Source organism: Osmerus mordax, chromosome 5, assembly GCF_038355195.1.
Source record: "Osmerus mordax isolate fOsmMor3 chromosome 5, fOsmMor3.pri, whole genome shotgun sequence".
Lineage (NCBI taxonomy): Eukaryota > Metazoa > Chordata > Actinopteri > Osmeriformes > Osmeridae > Osmerus > Osmerus mordax.
The window spans coordinates 15060597-15075865 of NC_090054.1; the positions used below are offsets into that span (position 1 = coordinate 15060597).

Below are 15269 nucleotides of genomic sequence, written 5' to 3' on the forward strand. Positions count from 1 at the left end.
CAGAGAATCCCTGCCAACCTCACTTTTGCTGTTCATCCGTCAGTTTTGCTTCCCGTTCATCTCTCAGTCTCTCATTCTGTCTCTTTCTCTCTCTGTCTCCCTCTCTGGCTGCTGCCACTTGTTCCGTTGTTCGCTTTGTTTTGTATTGTTATCTGTCTGACTGTCAATCTCTCTCACTCTCTATTCCTCCTCTGCTCTCTCGCTCTCTCGCTCTCCCTGTGTCTCTGTCTTGGAAAGTTCACCTCCCAAGGACTGTCTGCTGCTCTGTCAGCGCATCACCATGGCAACATCTTGTCGCCGTCTTTCTCCCACTGTCTGTATCTTTAATTACATTTAGACCAAAAAAGTCTCTCTTTTTCTTTCTCTCCCTTTCTGTCCTTTCCTCTTTATCCATCCCTTTTCACCCCCTCCCCGCCACCCCCGTTGCTTTGGATGCGAAGCCTCCCGTCTCTGCCTGCGTGATTCGTGTTTGTCAGAGGGATTTGCATAAGAACAGTGAGAGGGGTTGGTGACAGCAGAGACACGGGCAGAGGAGACCCCAAGAGAGATTATCAACATTAGCATGCTCCACACAGGAGTACCCAGGACCTGGCTAGCTTGCTGCCTCGCTCTGCTAGCCTTAGACAGGCTTCACTGCTCCGACTTAGCCCGTCTGACAAACCAAGGACCAAGTGCGGGTTATGGGCTGCTTATGAGCTCCTGTTTGCTTTTGAGCTCGAAAGTCGTCCGAGACGGATTCCGTTCAGTACTTCCGAACTAACGCAACGCCTGAGTCCTTGGAATAAGGGTAGTAGACCAAGACCTTTTCCATTCATATCCAACCTGTGATCTTAACCCTATCTCTTCCAAAGCACCGGTCTCATCCGTTTCTTATCTCTATGGTTACAGTTGTTACCTTCCCTCTCCATTTGACAAGACTGGTAAATCAATCCCCTCCACACACCCCTAACTACTCTCCACATCTGACCCCGCAGACTGCGATTGAGCTGATCACTCACTCCCCGGGATTCAAGTCTTTGGAAAATGGGAATAGTCCCTCCCAAGATCTGGAACCCAATCACTGTGTTGAAAGGAGTGGACGTCGAGGAAATTGAGTGGCAATCACGCTTCTGCTGTTTCAGGCACACACACCCACACACACAAAGATATCCTCTGTGTCTGGTAGCCTACATCAGTGGCATTTTTATATCATTTTTTTTTTTCTTTTTTTTTTTCTTCAGCTCACACACATACACAATGAATGCTTCAAAGGGCCCAAACACACTAGGGCACAGTGTGCACATGTCCGCAAGACACACACTGCCTCACTATGATTTTAGTTTCTATATCTGTTCATCTGCTCTTCCACACACACAAACACCACTGGCTGAGATGAAGTGCCTGGCCTGAGTTTGCCCCCACAGCTGGGATCAGCCTCTCCTTAAATACATAGGCAGCAGGATTCGCTGACAGTGCTCTGGCTGTGCACATATATCACAGACAGAGAAGCACACCTCTGGTCACCGGCATCCTAGGTGATTATAGGTTCATATCTGTCCATCTCCAACCCTTCCTGGCTCACACACCTGTGTGTGTGTGTACATCTGTGTGTGAGCTGTGTGTTTAGGGCTTGAGCGTTCACCCATAGTTGGCATCTGAACAGGGCCTTATTTGGCTCCCTCAGGTGTAACCTAACCTAACAATGCCTGCTGCACAAACCCATTAGTTTGGTTGGGAGCATGGGTAACCGTGCAGGCAGGTTCAGGGATGGCAAGATTGGGGGATGAAAGGACGAGTGTGTGCTATCAGATGTAGATGAGAGCAGTCATTAGCCTCCATGGGCATAATTGCTGCGTGGTTTCCAGGATACGCATTTGGTCCAGAGCACCCAGTTTGCCTGCAGTAGGGGCCACATTTGGTCCAGAGCACCCAGTTTGCCTGCAGTAGGGGCCACATTTGGTCCAGAGCACCCAGTTTGCCTGCAGTAGGGGCCACATTTGGTCCAGAGCACCCAGTTTGCCTGCAGTCGGGGCCACATTTCTATCCCCATGCTTGTTAAAAGAGAGCAGAAAATCTACACGCCTATGGAGTCACACACACACACACACAGCGTTGTTTACATGCACACACAAATATGCGTTGGCCCTTTTCTGTGTGATCATCTGATGTATATTAAACAGGGATACGGCTTTCTCTCTGTCCTGATTCAAGAGGTTCTGTTGAGGACCTTTTTGAGACAACTTGTTATTAATGCGCTAATTTGGTCCTCATTGAATCTCAGGGCTCACCTCGCTGTGTGACCGTGCAGGGTATGCTGGCTGGAAGGGCCTCTTCAGGACACCTGCATGGAACAGCCCTAATTACACTTGGTTGTTAGCAAATAGGAATCACATGTAGAAAAGTGTTTGTTTTTCTCTGTTATGATTATGTTGGAGGACACACTTGACCCAAATGATCCCTCTCTCTCTCTCTCTCTCTCTCTCTCTCTCTCTCTCTCTCTCTCTCTCTCTCTCTCTCTCTCTCTCTCTCTCTCTCTCTCTCTCTCTCTCTCTCTCTCTCTCTCTCTCTCTCTCTCTCTCTCTCTCTCTTTATTTATTTCTGTATCTCTGTGTGTGATCTCCCTTTCTTTCTGTCTTTCGTTCTTTTCTCTTTTTGTTCTCTCTCTCTTCCTCTCACTTTTACTCTCTCTGTCTCACTATCTACCTCTCTCTCTCTCGCCAGCTGGTTGTCCTGACTCGCTCATTCTGGAGGTTCATCATTTCCGGGTCCTGGGTGATGAGCAGGTGAGTCATTACGACACAACACAGCAGGGACCTTTGGGAAATCTGTCTCAGGTCTGCTTTTCACACATTGTCAGATCTGACAGGCCTTTAATTGGTGCATCTGGTGACAAGACACACTCCCCAATAACCTTGCTCCCTCCAGATGTGACACCTACAACTTCACCTCCCACTAGACGCACACACACACACCCACACACACAGGCAGACACAGACAGGAGGTATCTGACCCCTCTCTCCTAAGTGGCCCGGAGGCTTTCTTTGGTCTTTCCTACCTTCAGGACCCCTCAATCCATAATCCCAGTAGTAAGAGTGTCCTTTGAAGTTGTTCTTGCAGGCAACCGTTTCAAGACTTCTCCAGTCAAAATTAGTCACTCTCTTGAAGTGAAGAACTAGACCAATAGACAGCCAATCCCCAAAGCCATTAAGTTACTCTTACCTGCTGTCACCTCCAGTTATGGCAGCCTCAGCTCACTGTACAGCTTGCAGTTCCGCACTCTCAACTGTGCCATTTCATTCCCGTCTGCTGCTTTCCACCGCTTGTCCAAAGTTGGTAATTCACAGAGAACTAAAAGCATGCTATCTTTGCATGAGTCATTGGCAAAGTGATATATCGAATGCCAAACAATAGCGAATGTGTGTGTGTGCACCCATAGGGCTAGCGCTCAGTCTAGCGCTACACTCTGAAAGCTTAAGTGCTCTGAACTCCACGGTTCAAGCGGCCCCGGAGCTAGCTCTATGCACACGTGTGAATGAGCCGTGCATTAATGAAGTCAATTAGCCCCGTCGTTCACAGGGGCTGTGTGAGCAAGACCCTGGCTCCTGTCAGAAGACGCACTGTGCCCGTTTGGTCTGTGTGGGTGAACACAAGCGTATTTGTGTACGCAAGCGTACCGTTTCTGTCCCTCAGTCTTGGCCCTAGCCCATTGTCACCCTCCGTTCAGTGTCGTAAAGAGCAGACATGGAGATGTATTTTTCACACGGTTCCTAGAAATGAAGCATATCCAAACGGCCACTCGTTCAGCAGTTTGTGGCGGCGATTAAGGGAAATATGGGAAAACAATGAAAATGTACTCCAGAAGTGAGCAGTGCTCTTCTCTTCTGTGTCTATGACTCCACCCCCCCCCCCTCCCCCCCCCCCTCCACCACCTCCAGTATGACCGTTACCAACGCTACGCAGCTGAGGAATGTCTGCTCCAGATGGGCGGGGTCCTGTGCCCCGCCCCTGGCTGTGGGGCCGGCCTGCTGCCCGAGGAGGACAGGAGGATGATCCAGTGTCAGCTTAGCAATGGCCTGGGCTGTGGGGTGAGACACACACACTCACACACTCCTTACACTCTGCCTGCCTATTCTAAGTGGTGAATGTTCACATGTGTGGACCAGAAATGAACATAAAAGATGATGGCTCACGGCACTCCCATTTCAGATCCCTGACCCCTGACCCCTACCCGTCTCTCTGGAATTGTTTTTTTCTTCCATGGGCTATGCCTCCCCACTGCCCCGCCATCATCTGAATGTGAACCACACGCAGAGCACAATTAATATGTAATTATGACACAATTTACGCGATGTTGCTTAATTAGCCAGTCGATTAAAGATTAGGGTGCAGTTCATCAGCCATTAGTGCTGACTGATTGCATGTTTGCGAACATAAACATCATCATTACAGAGATGACAGAATGGGGGGCTTTTGCAAGAGTCGTCTCTCACCTCCACTGCCTGTGTCAACACGCATACAGCTAGCTGGGCAAGCAGTGGTGCTGGTAGACAAACACACACACACACTCACACACTCACAGGGAAAGTCTCAAAAATACATTGTGAAGAAGTTCTGAAGTGTTATTCCTTCCTGTGGTTCCCTGTGCCTATGGGTGTGTGCACTGCTGCCCAATCACAAAGTTGGTTTAGAAGAGTGTCCCTACCATGGAGGCCAGCAGGGCATTCCAACAGAACTGTGAACGGTGTATGTGTGTGTGTGTGTGTGTGTGTGTGTGTGTGTTTTCTAGTCCAACCAAAAGGCCTGGGGGAAGCAGATAAAGAGTTTATAGGTATCATGGTGCCTCTGTAGAGGAGGGAACGATCACACACACACCCCCCTGATGCTGCTGGCTAGGAGATGATGAGGGTTAGACGTGCTCGGGGCTTATGGACACCACTGAGACAGGTCCTCTAAGACACTCCTCCAGAACCCCAGTGTGTTTTATGTTCTCTCCGGGCGGCCTTTTGTGAGCAGGCTTTAGGACCCCCCCCAACCCCCCCCCCCCCCCCCCCCCACCGTTGCTGGCCTGTCACCTGCGCACAGCTGGGACGAGCCTCGCCAGGACGACTGGGACGTTTGTGTGCCCGAGTGTCCAACGTTTGTTTTTCATTCCCGTGTGATGTCAATCGTGTGAGACTAGAGGCCTCTTTATTCCAGAGAGAAAGAGAACGGTGTGGGGCGGGGCGGGGTGGGGGGTGCGTGGCGGGGTGGGGGGAGGTGGGCGGAGAGGGCAGGAGGGGACTTCTTTGGCACCTCCTCAGTAGAGGTTCTCGCAGAGCTCTTTATGTGTCACCAGAGAGCTGTCACAGAGAACTTTCCTCTGTCAGACCCTGTTGAAACCTTCGCACTTGCTACAGTACTGTGTGATTAGCTTTTGTCAGAATTACAGTATCAGTGCTTGTATCCAAGTGTGCGTGTGCGTGTGTGTGTGTTTGCCCTCTGAGTGGGCTGTCTGAGGTGCTGTAATATGTTGTGTTGCTCAGTGGAGGGAGGCGAGGGGAAATGGGTTTATCAGACAGCAGAGCCCTACTGCAACCTCTGGTCCACCTTCTCATGCGTCTTCCACGCTCCACTGGCCATTTCCCTCTCTCGTCCTGCCATGCCACCCACACACTGGTCCAGCTCTCTCTCTCACTCACACACACACACACTGTCCCTCATCCGCAGTTGGCCCAGATAGAACGCACGCACACACTCGCCATCAGCCTCAGTTTGCCCAGACACGCACACAGGCCGCCCTGGTGTGGTGCCGGGTGGCAGCGAGCAGACACCTCGTCAGGCCTGGCTGCATGTTTGCATAGATGTTGCTGTGATGGCGTAAGTCCACAACTAACACATCTGTGCCTTGCACTCGTCTGTGTTTCTATGACGACGTCTGGACAAAGAAGTTAAGGTGTTACATGAAGAGAAGTTTGCAGCCCCAAAATGTCGACGGAAGCACATCTGATGTGAGTGCGAGTGTGTGTTGGGGGCAAACAAAGGGAGGGAAGAAAGTGGCTGTCAGAAGTGCTCCTCTCATCAGTAGGTGCCACGCAGGAGTTGAAGAGAAAGGAGGAATGTGTCACCCAGACCCTGAGAGAGGGACGTGTGCTATCTGTCACACTTAAAACCAGGAGATAGAAGAGAGAGAGAGATACAACAAGCCCCTTTCCCACTCAACCCCTCTACTTCAAAATTCCCCTTTTCTTTGATGAAGTGAAAAATCACTGTTGCGCTTCAAACGATGCTGGCAAGCTTTCAAAAAACCTAAAGCACTTCCATGATCCCTCTGGTGGAAAGGTATGGTTCCCCGTCTCTCTGCTTGAGGTTGTAGACTACCTGCTATCTGTTATTGGAGTGTGGAGAGATAGCACCACCAAGCGGTTGGATTTGGAAAGCAATGTGCATCTTGAGGGAAATGGGAACAGACATCAATTGAACGAGTGGGCAGAGTGGCTTAATGTATCTTAAGACAACATCAGACTGTGTGTGTTGTGTGTTGTCTTGCAGTTTGTGTTTTGTCGCGACTGCAAGGAGGAGTTTCACGAGGGGGCGTGTCGAGTGAGGTCAGCTCCTGTCTCGGGTGGGGCCCTGCAGGTAACTTGACCAATGAGCTGTGTAGCGCGTCTCCACTGCCCCCTATAGGCTACTCACATGATGGCACAAATGAAATGATAAGATAACGTACTGTAAATGATAAGTATGTAAATAATGGTTGTGAAGGGAAAACCCCAAACAGAACAAGGCAACCACTGTTATATATGAATGTACTGACCTTAATGTTTGTGCTTTAAAAACCTTTTGCATATTGTATATATAATTTATAAACTACAGTCAAGACTCCTTTCAAACTTTTGTAAATTTATTTTTATTTGTTTAGTCGGAAGAAAATGCCAATAAAAATGTTTGACAGAGACAATTCACATCCTCCATCCCCCGTCTGTCTGTTTGTTTCACCCCCGTCTGTGTGCGTGCGTGTCTGTGTGTGTGTTTCTCCTCAGGGCTACGTGCTGGATGAGGAGGCGGCAGCGAGGGCCCGTTGGGAGCAGGCCTCCCAGGAGACCATCGAGGAGACCACCCGTCCGTGTCCTGCCTGCAGGGTCCCTGTGGAGAAGAGTGGTACACCCCTCTTCCTTTCATTCACTCTCTCCGCTTCTCTGTATCGCCCCTGATCTACTGTACCGCACTCTCACCACTTCCCACGCATCTCTTTTTTTCACTTCATCTCTTTCCTCTGTAGTCCAGTCCATAACTTTTTTTCACTTCATCTCTTTCCTCTGTAGTCCAGTCCATAACTTTTTTTCACTTCATCTCTTTCCTCTGTAGTCCAGTCCATAACTGCTGGTCTGTTACCAATGCTCTGTTTGTTTCCTGCAGGTGGCTGTATGCACATGGTGTGTCCCCGTGCCCAGTGTAAGTTTGAGTGGTGCTGGCTGTGTCATGTGGAGTGGAACAGGGAGTGCATGGGCAACCACTGGTTTGGCTGACTCAACAATGGATCTTTGGGAAGGTCGTTGTTTCTCGGGAAACTCAAATCGTTCGATGTAACACTACTCACTTGTGCGCGCACAATACTTTGTGTTGTAAAAATCACAATAAAGCTGTGTCTCCTGACCTATCAGAAACACTTGTAGCCGTGATGTCATTTGCATTCAGTCACTCAGCTGTCGGCCAACTGGAAGGGAACAATGACGTGGATGTTCTAATGTCACACACACAGTCATTTCATTTGCCAACTGAAAGGTCTCTCTGTCATTTGTGTATATCACACATCATGTAACATTTAACAGGGACTCGAGACTTATTGCTAACATTGGTTGAAGTCGGAGTCTGGTCTTTGTGGATCGACTGTGACCTCTTTCTGTCTGTTCTTCCATGCCTGTTCTGGAATGCATGAGTCTCCACCCTCATGATTATCACGGATGGTAAACAAGCTGCCTGTCAATGATAGGATATCCATGACCATGGCAACTTCGTTTTGACAATCAGTGACTACCTGGACTTGTCTCTTTGGCCAAAACTGGCTGATGTGATAAAGACACCTGATTATATAAGCCTATATGGAGGACAGTTTGATAAGTTATCTGTGATGGCAGATACAGACATGCAGAGGTTGTTTGTCAAGAGTGAATTCACATGTAAACTAGTGTGCATACTTGTTCCTTTGTGAGTTCTTGTACTCTGATTGGCCCCTGTCGGTACACCCTGAGCACATATCAGCAGATAAAGAGTATCATAAACATACTTATACACTCTGGTTAATGTGGTAACAGCTCCAGCAGTCTTCAACCTCAGGAGATAAAGCTTGTTGCTTTTTAGCTTTATGAGATCATTGTCATAAAAGCAGTTGCTTACCAGAGACGTGTGCTTTAAGTACAGAAGTTTACAGGCACTGGGCTGTTTGGGACAGGTTTTTACTTCTCACAAACAACAAGGAAAGCTACAGGGGTTTGGGGCCCGACTGAAGACCTTCATCACACCACATACCTGTATGACAGCACGCTCACTAACTGTGGATCACACACTCGTGGTGGAGTCTTTGTTTTTGAATGTTGTCTTTGGAGTGGAGAGCTGCTCTCTTATGCTAGCACTAGCACTAGCTAGCTAACCTTGAGCAGTGCTAAAACGGTACTGGGTTCTGACATACCAAGGCCTGGTGTGGACTACAGGATGATGAAACCGAACCGGGTCAATCCCACTGGCCAGGACAACCCAGGATTGGAGATGGAGATGACTGACACTGTAGCCAACATGGTGAGAGTTAAAAACGGGACCGAAAACCCTATCAATTCCTATACTTGTATAGTTTTCACACAACATTTGTAGTAATGTAATGCAGGTTATTTGCATGCCATCTACTTGTGTAGCATCTGTGGATTATCACTAACCAGCTGTAACGTGTGTGTGGATGTGAGTGCAGTCAGTTCGGTCACTGGCCCCTCAGACCTCAAGGACCTCCGTGTCTCAGGCTGTGAGGTCAGCAGCCCAGTGTGCATCGTACACCTGTAGCCGCTGGAAACGAGCTGCACGCCAGTGTATGAGAAAAAAATCTACAGGTACTGGAGCTACCCCCTGACACACACACACACTCACCACTGTCCCAATGAACAACCTGTAGTCATGTCGAAGAAGTCCCTTCAGATAACCCTACATAGGATCTGTAGATAACTTTCAAATACACATCCCCATACATGTCTTTCTCATCATTACTGAGTTAGTTTGTCATTATCAACCCCTGCATCTGCCACAGTTGATCTATTTTGTCAGGGCTTTACAATGTATAGTACTCTATTGATAGAGTACTATATTTCTGAATAAAGGGGAGTTCTTAGACAGAAAATACAAAGGCTTGGCTTGGGATAAAGATTGTGTGGATGGTGACAAAAGCCAGGACCCTAACAGAAGACTACTGGACCATTTCAGAGTATTGGCTGTCAATGACCAGGACACTGATGAGGTGAGACCTAAGTCACCAGTTAAAAGTTCCTACGTTTATAGGAATGTATGTGTTTAAGAGTACTGTGTGTGTCATACATGTATTGTTCCTCTTGCTTTGCGATAGCACCAAAAGCTACTGAAATATATAATTTACCAGGCTGCTAAATTAAGACCAACATGATTCAGATCTGTGTTTGTGCCCATGTGTGTTTGTGTTCCTAGGTAGACCTTCAGTATCTGGACAGTGTGATCTGTGACGGAGCTGATCCCAACACTGTGGACAGATATGGACAAACTGCCCTGCACGAGGTAGGAATGAAGCCAACCATCTCTAAAATTGCTGTTCATATTGTACATTGGCTTTTGTTGTGGTCCGTGAACATGATCACCAGCTGTGTGTGTGTGTATGTGTAGATTTCGAGGGCCTGGAATGTGGATGTGATGCGTTTCTTCCTCGAGAGAGGGGCTGATATCCAGCATCCTGACTCATACGGGGTCACTCCCCTGCATGTCGCCGCAGCCCTGGACTACGAGGACATGATCTACTTCCTGTTGGAGAGGAAAGGTACCGGCGTGTGTGTGAGAGCAAGACAGCAAAGTCGGAGAGAGACGGAGGGAGATTTGCTGACACCAAGTTCAATTTTAAGTGGAACTCCCCCCCCTTCCCCCTCTAAGCTGACATAGGGGCCCGAACCACCCAGGACCAACAGACACCGCTGCACTACGCTGCCAAGAACGATGCTGTGGGGGCAATCCGACTGCTGCTGCAGCATGGAGCAGACCTCTGTGCCCGTGACTATAAACAGAGGACAGCTCTACAACTGGCTGCTAACCTAGGTATCTCCATTAGTTGAGCTCGTAGTAAAGTATGAAAGGTATTGTTGTTATACCCTAACAGATGCACTCATGTACATGATATGGTGTGTATTGTTTACAGAGAACCCCCTTATCTTTATTGTAATCTGAAGGATGAAAATGCGAGAAGTGTATGATATGTATTATATACATATTTGTTTTTATTTATTTGATGTTACGCGTGTGTGCACGTGTGTGTTCAGACCGAAGTGAAGCAGCGAGGACTCTCGTGGAGCTGGGAGCAGATGCCGGTGTGATGGACTCCGACGGACAGCTCTGTATCAGTGCCATGATCGTCCGGATGACCCCAGTGGTGCGTGAGGATTACGATGTGTTCGGAGGACTCCTACCTTTATATCGCTTGATTCATTTGTATGGGTGTTCATTTCTAGAGTTCATTTAGTTTAATACTGTTGCCTGGCTGCCTTGGCTGTTTTTTTTTTTGTCCCCTTATTCTCATCAGGCTAATGTAGCAATGAACCAGTTCCATGTGACGGACCGCATGACCCGCCAGCAATTCTACCACCTCCACCTGCTGGAGCCTGAACCGCCCTGCAAACCGAATCCACCGGGCACAGGATCAACAGGTGCCTTACATTGTCCGCACCAGAGCTACAAGTGTGAACACGTCACACACTGACCGTTCTATCCTAACCTTTTTGCATCTTTGTTTTGCTTTCCTTTCAGAGATTGCCACCAGAGAGCCTTCCTCGCCAGTAAGATCGTAGTCATACACACTGAAAGTACCAATTCTTTATGCTAGTCCTCACACATTATGAATGCTGCTTTATGATGGTGACTACATGTCTTGGCCTGATGTGTCCTCTGTCTGTACGGTGGCAGCTGGAGTTTATAGTTCACCAGGGGAAGCTGGACCTGATTATGCACCCTGTGGTTCTAAAGCTCATCGATGTCAAGTGGAAACTTTACGGAAGGTCAGATCTCAGCTTCAGATCCCTGAATGTTCACAATCCCTTCACTCCAACCCTCCTCCAATGCTCTGGATAAGAGCGTCTGCTAAATTACTAAATGTAAATGTAAATTCAAATTCCCTGTGGGTGTAGGATGTGTACATTTACTTCAGATTAGGCAGGCAAGACCTGGCTGAGAGAGCAAAACAGAAAGCCCAAACAGCTGAGACATACATATCTTCAGACACAGACTGTATGGCTCAGTAGTGTTGCTGTTTCTGCAGGTTAGGAGCTTGGATCCTCCTCCTCCTGAATTTCTTCTTCATCGTTGCCTGGACAACCGTGGCCATTTCTGTGTCTGTTACCCATGGGGACCAGACTTACATCTTTCCTGAGGTAAGGAGAAGAAAACAACATTTACATCAAAAAGGAAGTCAGGTGACTGAGCGGTTAGGGTGTCGGGCTAGTAATCTGAAGGTTACCGGTTCGATTCCCGGCTGTGCCAATGACGTTGTGTCCTTGGGCAAGGCACTTCACCCTGCTTGCCTCGGGGGGAATGTCCCTGTACTTACTGTAAGTCGCTCTGGATAAGAGCGTCTGCTAAATGTAAATGTAAATCTAAGATGTAGTAATACCATCGGTCTTACTCTTTCTCGCCCACACACTTCCCTCTGTAGGACTGGTGGCGTGTGCTAGTGGTGGTGGTGGCGCTGGTGCTGACCATCGAGGAGGTGGGTAGGGAGGTAGTGGAGTTGCTACGCTCCCGAAGGAAGCTGCGGAGGTGGCAGAGGTGGGCTCGACGTCGCATTGAAGATGACATCTGCTGCATGCACCCAATGTGGCCAGAGGTACACGAGATGACGGCATGTTCACCCGACAACAAATGAAATGTGTGACACAACAACAGAACAGATTCTTCATCGTTTTCGTGTCCCTGTTCCAAAGGAGAAACTTTTCCTCGAAGAGCAGAAGAAATACATACTTAGTATGAAAGGCAACTACTCAAAAGACCTCTGGTACATATTTATATGGCCTGCTTTTTATGAGCCCATTGCATAACCTGAGAAGTGCAAATTACATTGAGTGAAGATTCACAAAGGTGTCTCAATCCTTTTACCAGGAACATATTTGATTGGTTGGTGTACACTCTACTAATCACGGTGTTTGGAATCCACGTGGCAGACATCTTCCTGGTGTCTGACACTCTGAGAGCCGTCAGCCTCCGTCTCTTCGCTGTGGTCATCATTTTCCTCTGGCTCCGACTAATGAAGCATGTGAGAGCGTTCAGGTAACTCCCCCACTTCAGAGGACCTCCATCTTAACACCTGGCGGCTGCTTTAGTTTGCCGCAGCAGGATGGGCTTTGAATAGGGCTTCTCAGGCATGATCGGAGCACCTGGCTGGTGTACTAGGTAGGCTGTGAGGGGACTAAACCCATTCTCAGGTTCCTCGATAACACCTAAATAATAGACTGCCCCAGGTGCCCCCCACCTGCTCGGTAACTTACATTTCCATGCCAACAGCAGGCATATGTAAGGTAACCATGGCAACAAGGGAAGTGGAGCTGCTAGACCCCCAATATGGTCATTCAGACCCTCAAGTAAAAGAAAAAAAAGGATTACAGTTTCACAATTGCATGACATATACCAACGTCATTATACCGCACAACCTAGTCTTAATGTCGAGTAGTAGATTTCACAGTTCTGAAATCACCGGATAATGATCGCTTGTACCTTGTGTCTGTGCTCATGCAGGGTGATGGGGCCTTTCATCGTCATGCTGGGAAAGATTGTGGGGGATGTGCTCCGTTTTCTCTTCCTCTACGCGGAGATCTTCATCCCTTACGCCTGCGCCTTCTGGATCATCTTTGGAGGTACGAGGGACAACATCAGCAAGATGTGCCATGTACAAAACCCACTTCACATATACCATAGAGCTATTACACACCTTACTTGGTTGATAAACCTGTTCACCCAACTGCTCACTTAGAATGACTTCAGCATAGTGGAGCATTATGTGTGAGATTGTGTGGTCTCCTCTCTCTGCCCAGGCCTTGCATCGGTGCCCAGTATGAAAACAGTGCCCCAGCTCCTGTACAGCCTCTATCGCATCACCCTTGTGGACGAGTATGAGTTTGATGCCATGGTGCAGGTAGACTCCATCATGGCCCACCTCCTCTGTGGCACCTTCCTGGCCTTGTCCTCCATCTTATGTGTCAACTTGATGATTGCCCTGCTGTCAGACACCTTTCAAAGGTTTGAGGGTGTTTCCACCATGGATGCTTCACCATTCTGAGCAGTCTTGAACCAGTCTGAGTGTAGTAGATGAATCTGCTACTCCTCATCTATGACTGTGTTTCTCAATGTGTTTGTGTGTGTGTGTACACGTGGGTTTGTATCAGGGTGTATGACAATGCACTGGCCAATGCTGTGATGCAGCAAGCAGCTATCATCTTGCAAGTAGAGGAGTCTATGCCCCACCTCCGTCGTTTCTATGACAACCAGCACATCCACCGGCACTGTGCTCCTCTGGGGGAGTTCTACGATGATGACATCAGCACCGACCCAGGACAACATGAGGAGATGAAGACTCTCACTGCTAAAATCAAGGTCACACAGTTTACATTTACATTTAGTCATTTAGCAGACGCTCTTATCCAGAGCGACTTACAGTAAGTACAGGGACATTCCCCCGAGGCAAGTAGGGTGAAGTGCGTTGCCCAAGGACACAACGTCAGTTAGCATGACCGGGAATCGAACTGGCAACCTTCGGATTACTAGTCCGACTCCCTCACCGCTCAGCCACCTGACTCCCAGCAGTTGGGTCAATTGTCTTGCATTGAATCTCAGCCTGTGTGGTTTAGAGGTATGGGTGGTGTATTTGTAACCGTATTCCTGGAATATTCCTCCCTGCTACAGGAAACCCTGGATGAGTATATTAACATCCAAAAGAATGCCAATACCGTAGATCAAGGAAAGCCTAATGAAGATGGCAGAGACTCAAGGTAAGATCAACTTCCACATGCAACCACACAGTATCGTGGGGGCTTAAGTCTTTTTCATCACTGCCAACCACACACCACACAGACTAGTCATCCTCTGTGTCCTCCAGAAGGAGGCGCTCTCCATCCCCTATTGATGCACAAGGGGAACAGCTCCACACACTGCAGAGGCTCCAGACCCAGCAGAACCAGGACCTCAGTGCCCTCAGGGCTGACATGAAGGAGCTGCAGACCCTAATCCAGCTTCTGGTCCAGTCCAAGTCCAGCTCATGTCAGTATTTTAGGTTACTGGGACTATTGACAATGTGGTTTACTCAGTCCGACACACAGTTAAACAACTAATCCAAGCAACAACAAGAAATGCTACAAACCAACATCAAATCAAAGAAAAACATTTTTGTAAACAAGTGGCACAGCTCTCATTCCGAGAGGAATATTCATTGAATGTAGTGGGTGGTGAAATGTTCGCATGTGATGACTGTGTCAACTGCTCTTGTCTGCAGGTGAGAGTTGTGGTTCAAAGGAACATTGCAGAGATTGTGTTGGATCCGAAACAGCAAAGGAAGTTAAGGACTAATCACATAGGTATTGACCTACAATAAATACAAATGTATGATTGGCTGTCAATTTCCAAATTTAGACCAAATTAAAACAACTGGGGAGAAAGATTTGTAATTTATTTTTGCCCCACCTTCTTGTTCTCTGTATGCCTCCAGTCCTTCATAAGATCAACAGTTTGAAGACTCCTCAGTGCAAAATACCACAGGACCAATGCATAAGGATAAGACCATTTAACATCTTTCAGTTTACCCCATTTATAGTGTTTTATCGTGGGATTATACCATTTACTACACAACTCTATGATGTGTAGAATACCTGTCAGAACTAAATACATGATTTGTCCTTTTACTGTTATCCTATATTATAGCAAAACAATCAAATAGTATGTCTTTGATGAATTCAAAGTATCCAATATCTCATAATCTCATGACTGTGTCATGCTTGTGTTGTGTAAATAAAAAATGTGAAGCACGTTTTTCGTAAATTACGTCATTTGAATACCATATG

At 47.8% G+C, this 15269-nt stretch overlaps 2 protein-coding genes across 2 annotated transcripts in view; both read left to right on the forward strand.

The window, feature by feature from the left end:
* Positions 1 to 7622, forward strand: part of prkn (parkin RBR E3 ubiquitin protein ligase) — a 30827-nt gene extending 23205 nt beyond the window's left edge. Inside the window, 5 exon segments of the mRNA XM_067235673.1 lie at positions 2701 to 2762; positions 3915 to 4064; positions 6508 to 6594; positions 6999 to 7116; positions 7375 to 7622. Of these exon segments, the coding sequence (XP_067091774.1) occupies positions 2701 to 2762; positions 3915 to 4064; positions 6508 to 6594; positions 6999 to 7116; positions 7375 to 7484 (527 nt within the window). The 3' untranslated portion in view covers positions 7485 to 7622.
* Positions 7623 to 9497: 1875 nt separating this feature from the next.
* Positions 9498 to 15226, forward strand: si:ch73-193i2.2 (transient receptor potential channel pyrexia). Its single transcript, XM_067235704.1, has 19 exons — positions 9498 to 9518; positions 9658 to 9744; positions 9850 to 10000; positions 10111 to 10272; positions 10494 to 10603; positions 10754 to 10877; positions 10978 to 11006; positions 11134 to 11225; positions 11486 to 11597; positions 11879 to 12049; positions 12147 to 12217; positions 12322 to 12489; positions 12955 to 13073; positions 13251 to 13455; positions 13602 to 13809; positions 14119 to 14204; positions 14312 to 14472; positions 14705 to 14786; positions 14918 to 15226. Exons 1-18 carry the CDS (start codon positions 9498 to 9500, stop codon positions 14776 to 14778), a joined length of 2151 nt encoding a protein of 716 aa, XP_067091805.1. The 3' UTR covers positions 14779 to 14786; positions 14918 to 15226.
* Positions 15227 to 15269: the final 43 nt, after the last annotated feature.

What these genes read in the sequence shown, in the direction of transcription:
- si:ch73-193i2.2 (XM_067235704.1), top strand. Translation starts at nt 9,498, where the DNA reads ATGTATGTGTTTAAGAGTACT. An exon ending in CTTCCTGTTGGAGAGGAAAG is followed by an intron (nt 10,001 to 10,110) that starts GTACCGGCGTGT and finishes TCCCCCTCTAAG; the next exon opens with CTGACATAGGGGCCCGAACC. An exon ending in TCGTCCGGATGACCCCAGTG is followed by an intron (nt 10,604 to 10,753) that starts GTGCGTGAGGAT and finishes TATTCTCATCAG; the next exon opens with GCTAATGTAGCAATGAACCA.